The sequence below is a fragment of the Rutilus rutilus genome (genome assembly GCF_951802725.1).
Source record: "Rutilus rutilus genome assembly, chromosome: 5".
Classification (NCBI taxonomy): Eukaryota; Metazoa; Chordata; class Actinopteri; order Cypriniformes; family Leuciscidae; genus Rutilus; species Rutilus rutilus.
In genome coordinates, this window is record NC_140213.1 from 50,518,882 (window position 1) to 50,529,222 (window position 10,341).

At 40.4% G+C, this 10,341-nt stretch overlaps 1 protein-coding gene across 1 annotated transcript; it reads left to right on the plus strand.

The window, feature by feature from the left end:
- Positions 1-230: 230 nt before the first annotated feature.
- On the plus strand, positions 231-10,136 carry bnc1 (basonuclin zinc finger protein 1). The gene is made up of 5 exons (XM_084408860.1): positions 231-528; positions 2,491-2,593; positions 5,678-5,913; positions 6,517-8,249; positions 9,445-10,136. Exons 1-5 carry the CDS (start codon positions 520-522, stop codon positions 10,022-10,024), a joined length of 2,661 nt encoding a protein of 886 aa, XP_084264986.1. The 5' UTR covers positions 231-519; the 3' UTR covers positions 10,025-10,136.
- Positions 10,137-10,341: the final 205 nt, after the last annotated feature.

Here is a 10,341-nt window from a genome sequence, read left to right on the forward strand (position 1 = left end):
GCATTGATTTAATGCATTACTCAAACTGCTGGAGAGAGAGAGAGTCGAGGTAGAGAGTCTCTCCTGACTGCATTAGGAGCCTCCAGCCTTTGTGATTCCTTTTGATCAAATCTCTGTGAGAGACGCGTGTCATGCCCTCTTCCAGCCAGCTGTGAGGGGACTGGCCCGCCACCCAGTGGGGGAGGTGTGTGTGTGTGTGTGTGTGTGAGAGAGAGAGATCTCTTAAGGTGAGAGGCAGAGAGTACAGCGGGTAGGAGGGTCTCATTCCACTCCCCAGCGCCCAGTTCCAGCACACACTCACACACTCATCCTGGACGCTTTAGAGCCGCTCACACACTCACACGGGCCTGTGGACGAGCGCCGCGTTTCTCGATTGCAGGAGAAAGTGTGTGTTGTGTGGGTGAGTGTGACTGAACTGTGAGTGATGGATCTCTCGCAGTAGAACGTAGAACTTGTACAGACAGGAGCTGCTGGAATGGCAAACTGCTCAGAAACACTGGAAACTTCAGTCTGATCAAAATGTCTGAGGTAAGAAGTTGAGTTTGGGATCAAGTCTATCTTAGAGAATTTAAATAAGAACACAAGTGGATTGTGAGTTATATGCAGATGGTGTTACTTTGGGGAAAAATATGCTTTTTTCCCTGTGTGGTGCTTTGACTGAATTGGCAACTTTTATCTGTGTTGATCATTTATTGGTGTACGGGACATAAATTAGCTAAACTGTGCATACATATGAATCTGAATCCATTTTTAAAGTTTTTTTTTTACCCCCATTCATAGATCAATTTGCTAGCTAGATATTTCAGGAGAAACTTTATTGTGCTGTTCAGATGGGTGTGAATGTCTTCACAAGTGTGTGAGTGTTTGTTGGTCATCCACTGGAATGTAATTCAAGACAAGAGTAATTTCTCTGCCACAGCCATAATGCTGGATAAATGATTGTGTGTGGAATGCTTGTTTAATCTGAACACCAATGTAAAAGACACATTCATTATAGAGACTTACCGAAAGATTTTTGTCAACGGAACAACAGGAGTCAAATTCTTTTTTTTCTCTCTTCCACTTTCTGGCAGCTTTAAGAGATCCTCTCTCTCTGTCTTTGTGCTAATGGTGACGAGTTAGTGTCCCAAAGTGGGACTAAGACCCCGTTTCTGGGCGGGCAAACACAGTTAATGGCCTTGGGGCGTGAAAGCTTTGTCTCTGTGAGTGTGTGTGTTCATTAAGCTCATGTTGATCTGTCATTGTTGTTCGCTGCTACAGGCCTGTGTTGTAAGATCTGACAGTGACTCTTTCTGTTAGAGATTCCTCAACCGCTGCGCTTATTTTCACCACACGCGCCTCTCTTCATAGCCATATTCTACACTTTTGTGGTCTTAGGAGAACTACTAACTTGTACAGTTTGTCAAAATAATATTTGTCTAATATTATATGATATTCTGGATTAAATCATATCAGTCAGTATTTTAATTGTGACTGTTGGGAAGAAGTTTACACATTTTACATTGTAAAAAAATCTATTCAAAAGCAATAAATACAGAGTATATTAATGCATTTTACAGTCGCATTATTTTTAAGAAAGGTAATAATTTTTTGATTAGTAAAATTCAAAATAATATGCTGTATAATTGCTGTAGCGTATTTTACAATGCAGTCAAACTGTCAGCCAAAAAGCTGGATTATTTAACTGTTATGAACAGCACATAAACTAGCCTAATTAACATTTAAAATTCATTCAGAAATTGAACTCAAAATGTTTGCTTAACATAATGCATCATTTTTTTAAAATGTATCTTGTGCTTTCCATTGACTTTTGTGATGTAAATATTTATGTGCATTTTCAAATATCGCTCTCTCTTTTTTTGTGTATGTAAGTGTGTATTTTATAGTTGAGGTTCGAGGATAAATAACTATCCTGTTGCCCTATATTATCTCTATACTGGATTGAGCTGTCGAATTGTGCTAAAGTGTCTATAATTAATATGAAATTGCATCGGTATGAACCTCACTGTATGTGTTTGTGCTCAGAGGAGTACTTTATATCATTTCTAATTCTTTATTTAATACAGAATTATCATTAAAGCATTATCAGCAAAACAGTGAAAAGTTGAATTAAAAACTGGACATGAATTTGAGAATGTCTCAATAACACGTGTCTCTCTTTTGGTTTAATGACAGCAGCATTGGAGATACTGTACGTAAACAGAACGATCGTGTTCTCCAGCATGAGAATATTCCCAAGAGCTTCTTGAGCTTAATATATATAGAAATACACACATATATGTAGAAAGATACAAACATGTACTGTATGTACACACACACACACACACACACACACACACACACGCACATACAAATATATATGTATTCAGATCTAGATGTACATTAAAAAGTTAAAGTATAAAAACCGAACCTTTTGGAGTGAACATAACGGGTGTTTGTGATGAATAAATATGTAGAATATATTCATTATTATTGTGTGTGTGTGGACAGGCTATCTGCTGCACGCTGGTGAACTGCAACTGTGACAGTTTCAAGCCTGGGAAACTGAGGCGGCGACTCTGTGAAAACTGTAGGCACGGCTGGGTCGCCCATGGTGAGTTTCACATGCTATAGAATATTACATTTCACACAGATGTTTTTCACACATCTTCAAACCAGGTTTTAACACTCTTCACTGTCATCTCGTCTTTCTGCCTCTTCTACTTTTCACAGTACTTTTTAAAAGAATATTCTGTGTTCAATACAAGTTAAGCTCAATCAACTAAAAATGTTTATTACTTAAAAAATTATTTCAACATGTCTTTCCTATTCTTAAAAAAAAGAAGTTATTTTTCTGTAACAGTGAGCCACTTAAAAAAGAAATGAGTGGGGCCAATTTGTAAATCCTAAATTACTGTTTTAGAAGTATAGCGACAAGATGTAAACAATGTCATGATGATTTTTATTGAGGAAAAAAATGCTTACTAACATTTTCTTTGTAAATTTATATCCAATTTTACAGTATTTTTTATTTTATTATTATAAAAGGACAATACAGAGCTGGCAACACATTTTAATGATTATTTTTTAAATTCTGTGCGGGATCTGGCAGATACGTTCCCGAAATCAATTTGTGTATATAACTTAAATTGTGATGAGTCATTCTTTAGATTATCTCATGTAGATGAAGGGACAGTTTTGAAAGTAATATCACACTTAAATAATAGTAAATCTAAAGACATTTTTGCCATTGATTCTGTGTTTTTAAAAGAGCACAAGGAAATTTTAACTCCAGTGTTAACTAAGGTTATAAATCAGTCTATAAATGAAAGTATCTTTCCTACAGCTTTGAAAACAGCTATAGTAAAGCCTATACACAAGTCAGGAGACAAGCTCCAAGTTTCTAACTATCGACCTATAAGCATCCTTCCCACTATCTCCAAAGTCTTTGAAAAAGTAGTTGCAGCTCAGCTAGTGGAACATCTTGATTACAATGCTATATTACATCCTCTCCAGTTTGGTTTCAGAAAAGGATACTCAACGGAGACAGCATGTTGCTATTTAATAGAGGAAATAAAATCAAGTCTGGATAGCGGAGGAGTTGTAGGGGCGGTCTTCCTTGACTTGCGTAAGGCCTTCGATACAGTACACCATGACCTACTGATAGATAAATTAACACATTTCTCTATTAGTACAAGTACAATAAATTGGATTCAATCTTTTCTCAGTGCAAGGCAGCAGTGTGTATCTATAAATAATGTATCATCTCCCTTACGAGCATGCACTATGGGTGTGCCACAGGGCTCTATATTAGGGCCCTTGTTGTTTTCTCTTTATATGAATGATTTTCCATCTGTGTGTATTAATGCTAAAATGATAATGTATGCTGATGACACAGTGGTATACATCCATGGTAAAACTGTTAAGGATGTTGCCCGAAAGTTAACTGAGGAAATGGAAAAGATTTCGATTTGGCTGAAAAACTCTCATTTAACTTTGAATGTTGACAAAACGGTTTCTATGTTTTTCACAAACCGCCGTAAGTTATCACTATGTAAAACTGAACCAAAAATCATAATTGAAGGTCAGGAAATTTCAAGGGTTGACCAATTTAAATATTTAGGAGTCATTCTTGACCCAAATTTAAATTTTAAAAAACATATTAAAAAGATAACTAACACGTTGAAAATGAACATAGCACATTTTAGATATATTAGAAACTCTTTGACCATAGATGCATCTAATTTATATCTAAATGCGATGATATTTCCGCACTTTCGTTACTGCATTACGAGTTGGTCACAGGCATGTAAAACAGTATTAAGGCCCCTGGAATCATTGTACAAAAGCTCTCTTAAGGTTCATGACAAGAAATCTCGGTTATATCACCACTGTCATATTCTTAAAAAACATAGTATATTAAGTTTTGAAAACATAATTATATATTCAAATCTCTGTCTTTTGTTCAAGATAATAAATGGTACTGCAGCTCCTCCGTTAAAAAAGTTTATCTCACTGAGTTCAGAAATTACATCTCGAGCCACTCGGTCGACTGTTCGGGGTGAGTGTAGGATTCCTCAGTGTAAAACAGCATTCGGCAGCTCAGCTTTCTCAAGTATGGCCATCAGACAGTGGAATAAGTTGCCAACAGAGCTGACCACATGTGTAAATTTTAACATTTTTTCACATCGGGCCAAAAAAGGGCTACTTTTAAAACAATCATGTTCACATAATTTATTGTAATTGATGTGTATGTGAGAGTGTATTTGTAAATGAATGCTGAAGAATGAATGAAGGGTGTGTTAACTTTAATGCTGTTTTTGGGATTAATGTATTATTAAGTATCATGTATTATTATAAGATTTTGATATGTTAACATCAGCCTGCCCAGGGACTACAGGTGAAAATTAGCACAAGTGCTATAACCTGGTAAAATGCATCTCTCCTTTTTTTTTTTTAAGGTTAATGTATATTTTACATTGTCCCTGTTTCAAATAAATAAATAAAATAAATAAAAATGTGATGCATAAAAAGATCATACAAATTATTTTACAAATGAATTTAACAACTGTCCAGCTCAAATAATACACAACTTTTGTGTATCAAATCAGTAAGCTTTATCAAAAAGCTTATCAAATCATAAGCTTCACATTTCTCATTTTTAATCCTCAAAGAATATATTGCGGTGGTCATCAACATTATGTTACAAATGCTGATGTTGAAGCTTAACTTGCTGAACCTTAAATATTCCTTTAATAAACATATGTGAAAAGACAGAAATAAATAAATAAATCTGTTCATTATAAATGAATCTAGACCTTAATATTGACTTTCTGGCATTAAAGCTATGTGGGATACATTTATAAATTGATGGCCAGTTTAGAATCTTTGGATATTTTTTGTTGTTGTTGTAATTGTTAGTTTTTGTAGATGATAATTATTTACAATATTGTCTGTAATTTCTCAGTCATGCACATAAGCAAATATACACAAACACAATTTATTACAATACATAGGCAACATGTTTATAATAGACATTAAAATTTGTACAAATGCTCACTTCAAGCCTCACTTACAAACAAAACAGATACACAGATTCAGAAGCGAACGACAGAAATGCTGCCATGAAACACGTAGTGATGCTTTGGTGATTTCTGCACATGTGATGTAAACTGGTGTCTGTTTTGCTGAATTGCAGCTCTGAGTAAGCTGAAGGTTCATCACATGTACCAAGGAAGCCAGGTGGAGATTGTTCACTCCAATGTGGTGTTTGATATCTGTAGTCTGATGCTTTATGGGACGCAGGCAATTCCAGTGCGTCTGAAGATCTTGCTGGACCGACTCTTCAGCGTCCTTAAGCAGGAGGAGGTTATTCAGATCCTAAACGCCCTGGACTGGACTCTCCAGGACTACATCCGTGGTTATGTCCTGCAGGTGAGCTGTTCCATTCACTCGACTCACACTGATCCCGCTTGAAAACATACTTCAATTTGAGATGTATAATTACAGTTTTGTCACACTTTTCCTCAAAATTCCAGTGGTGAGGCTCTGAGATATCTTCAATCTTTTTGCTTATCAAGTATTCAGGTGCTTGAATTAAATTCATGCTAGTTCCTCTAGTGGAGAATGTAAAGTTAAAGCCTCTTCAGACCTCCAGATGAATGCTGTATGATAAAATATTTATTCTGGTTACAACATGAAGCTGCTGCATGACTTTCAAAGCCTGCTGGCACTCAAGAGTAATTACAGGCGCACTGAAAGACTTGCCCGACTCGCCTCTGATCTCTCCCCTCCCCTCATACGTCGACAGGGAAACCCGCATCATCTAAATGAAGAAAAATTATGCTCCTGAATGTATCACTCTGCTGCAGTAATTAGACCTCTCAAGTCCACATGCATTAGATGTATGGATGACTTGTTATTTAGTAACTCTGTCAATCTGTCAGAAGTTATGGAGTATTTTAGGGTCCCAGTGCAGGACATTTATTAGTTTAGACTTCATAATGCAAATTATATTCCTTATGTGTATGTGTCTAGGATGTGGCCGGTAAGGTTTTGGACCGCTGGGCCATAATGACCTTTGAAGAGGAGATTGTAACGCTGCAGCAATTCCTGCGCTTTGGAGAGACCAAGTCCATCGTGGAGCTCATGGCTCTGCAGGACAAGGAGGGACAGGCTGTTGTTGTTCCGACCACTAGGACCAATTCTGACATCCGCAGCTTCATCGAAAGCAGTACACAGCGCTCTGTGCGGACACCCACTAAAGCAGAGGCACCCGGTTGTAGTAACGGACACCATTTTGAGACTCTAGTGAACAGTATGGCCCTCATGCTGCCATTGCAACTGCTGAACTCGGTTCCGGCACCGTTGCTGAGCTCCAGTACAGACTGCAGCCACCAGGAGGCACAAACGAGACACGAGACGTCAGAACTAAGCCTTGACAGCAGTGCTGCATTCGACACCGGCCCTGTGAGAGCAGAGGGGCTGCTGGACACACAATCTCCAAAGATGGAGTCGGAAGAGTTTAACGTGAGTGGAAACTCCTCTCCCTCCACGCCTTGCACATCCTCCATCACTTCTGAAATCACACACATGTCACCAGAGAGCAAGATGCGGTGTGCAGAGAAGAGCGGATCCTTGAAGAAGGGCCGTGTGTTCTGCAGTGCCTGTGAGAAGACCTTCTACGACAAGGGCACACTAAAGATACACTATAATGCCGTTCATCTGAAGATCAAACACAAGTGCACCATTGAGGGGTGCAACATGGTGTTCAGCTCTTTGCGCAGTCGCAACAGGCACAGTGCTAATCCGAACCCGCGGCTGCACATGCCAATGAACCGCAATAATCGTGACAAGGACCTGCGGGGGGGCCTGAGCCCGAGCCAGGAGGACGAGCCCGAGGGCGAGAAGAGAGAGTTCGCCTCTATCCCAGAGAGCAGGACTGTCTCAAGTTTCATCATCCGCAACTCTGAGCCCAAACTACACGGCTCTTTATCCAGCATGAGCCAAAGCGGAATCCTCTTTCCCAATCTAAAGACTGTGCAGCCCGTGCTCCCCTTTTACCGGAGCCTGGTGACCCCAGCCGAGCTGGCCCATACGCCGGGCAACTTGCCCTCGCTCCCGCTCCTGTCCTCGTCGGTGCCCGTCAGCACCAGCCACATGCACACCGACATGGAAACGGTCCCCAAGAAGAAGTCTCGGAAGTCCAGCATGCCCATCAAAATCGAGAAGGATGATCTGGCGGAAGAGGGCGTGTCCGAGGAGGAGACTCCGCCCCTCAGCCCCTGCACACACACACACAAGTGTGACATCAGTAGCGAGGGGCATGGCCCTGTGGACTGCGATGGTCTTCTCCGGTCAACCGCCAACTCACTGGACACAGAATGGGACAAACTGACTCAGGAGGACAGTCGTATCATCTCACCGTCTTCTCCTTCTCTCTTTCACGCTAAACAGAACGATGAGAAAGAAAAGGAGTCCTCAAAATGTGAAGAACCAACATGCAGTTCACAGCCAGACCAGCCTTGCAGCCATCGACCGGCCCATTTCACACACAGCAATGAACACTGTGCAGACGGCTATAGTGACCCAGAGAACATGTGTCCAGATGACAAAGAGGAGCAGTCGCACCCCTGTGAGATCTGCAGTAAGACATTTAAAAACCCCTACAGTGTCAAAATGCATTATCGAAACGTGCACTTAAAGGAGATGCACATGTGCACTGTGGACGGCTGCAATGCTGCTTTCCCATCCCGTCGCAGCAGAGACCGGTAAGACGGTTAGGCTTGAGGGAAATTAATGTGTGTGTAATACAATACATTACACCAGGCAGTTATTTAAAATCACATGACAGTTTTTGTGTTGATGCATTAGGACTAAAAGTCAGGCCCGGCTCCAGCTTTGAGATGTAAGGTGGGCCAAGTGACATTCCTGGTGGGCTGGAGTTTATTCATTATTTAACTTTTCCCTGTAACAACTTTATTTTATAACAAAAGGGGCAGGTCTTAAATGGGACTCACACAGGGCTCGCCACTAAGGAGTTTACTGGTTATTTGCCATGACAAAATTTTTCACTGGCACCGCCACAAAACAAAAAGTATTTTAATAAATAATGTTACATATAGACAAGTAAATAGCCAGTAATAAAATATGAATGAATGAACAAATACAAGCACAAATAAATACAATAGACCAAAGATACAAATTAAATAAACAGATTTCAGCTAGGTCTAATAGTATTCATGTACGAAATACTTTAATGTATAAATTAAATATATATTAATCCTATTAAAGCTAAAGAAGTTATTCAGTCTAGAGCAGATTTGAGTAGAGTTTTTATAATTGTCTTTTGTTCTTTAACATTAATAACACAAGACAGCAGCAGGTATATTTAGTTATTGCCACTTTAAGACCAAATGAAGGAATCTGGCGAACATCAGATTTTCTCCTAACCCTTTACGTTCTTTAAGATTTGTTATTTTAACGCAGTTAAGACTGTGCTTACGAGCATACTCGCCTAAACTGTGTATTCGTCCGTTTAAGCTTGACCAAAGAGAACTGTGTGAGACACATCTTTCTGTGTGTAACGTGTGTGTAACGCGATTTGTGTGTAAGCACATACCCAATTGAGTTTCTTTCGCGTCTTCTGGCACTTGAACAGTTTAGAATCATTTGAATGTTTGAATGTTTATGAAGACCATGGTCAGGTTCTAATACTGCTTTCTAGTTTCTAAAAACAAGTCGATTTGTGATACCAAGCAGCCAAAAAGCATGATCTCCCTCAAAATCTGGAGCTGATTTGAACATCGCAATCATTTAGCAATCGGCCGTTGTTTACCGTGAGGCCAGGGTGGGCCTGTGGAGCCGGGCCTGCTAAAAGTTGATGATTGCTTTTATACATGAAAAAAGTTAGAAACAAAAGCATGTTGGTTTTCTCTTGAAATGTTTTTGCTTTTAATTCTCTAGACACAGTGCAAACCTGAATCTGCACCACAGGCTGTTGACCAAAGATTATTCAGGAACATCTTCTCTCCGCAGAGAGCATCCAGATCTCCCTCACAAAGAGCAGATGTCTGTCATCCTCAAAGCGAGTCACCGCACAGGCCTCGTCTTCCCCATGAGTAAATCCCTGGAGAGAGCAACTGAGCCAGCAGAGGGTGCTGTGGAGAACGAAGCTGTACTGGACCTGAGCACCAGAGGAAGCGCACACTCGTCCTGGGACTCAGACATGGGCAGTGAAGAAGGGCTCCCTCTAGAGGACAGTGACGAGAGCTGCGACGGGCTCGGTGTCGAAGCATCTCCACCGTGCCTCAGCCTGCAGTCTCACAGCTCATCTCCCATCACTTGCCATCTCTGTCAGAAGGTTTACAGCAACAAAGGCACATTCAGGGCTCATTACAAAACGGTGCACCTTCGCCTCCTTCATAAGTGCAAAGTTCCAGGGTGTGACACTACATTCTCCTCTGTTCGGAGCCGCAACCGACACAGTCAGAATCCAAATCTACACCGTAACCTTGTGATGAATACCTCCCTCAATCAGGAGTAGGACAGTGCATCCACACACACACACACACACACACACACACACACACACACACACACACACACACACACACACACACACACACAGCGCCATATTCTTCTAAATATACATACGCACAGAGGTGTAAAGTCCAGGGGTCAGAAAGTAAAAGTCCTGCCATATGTTTATTCCACCCATGAGCTGATTCCACTCATTAGTTCTATCTCCTGGCTGAAAGACTGTGCCAATTAGCAAGTCTAGGTGATTGGAACAAAATACTGAGGAGGAGTTTTACTTTCTGAACCTGGACTTTACACCTCTGCATACACAATGATTCACTC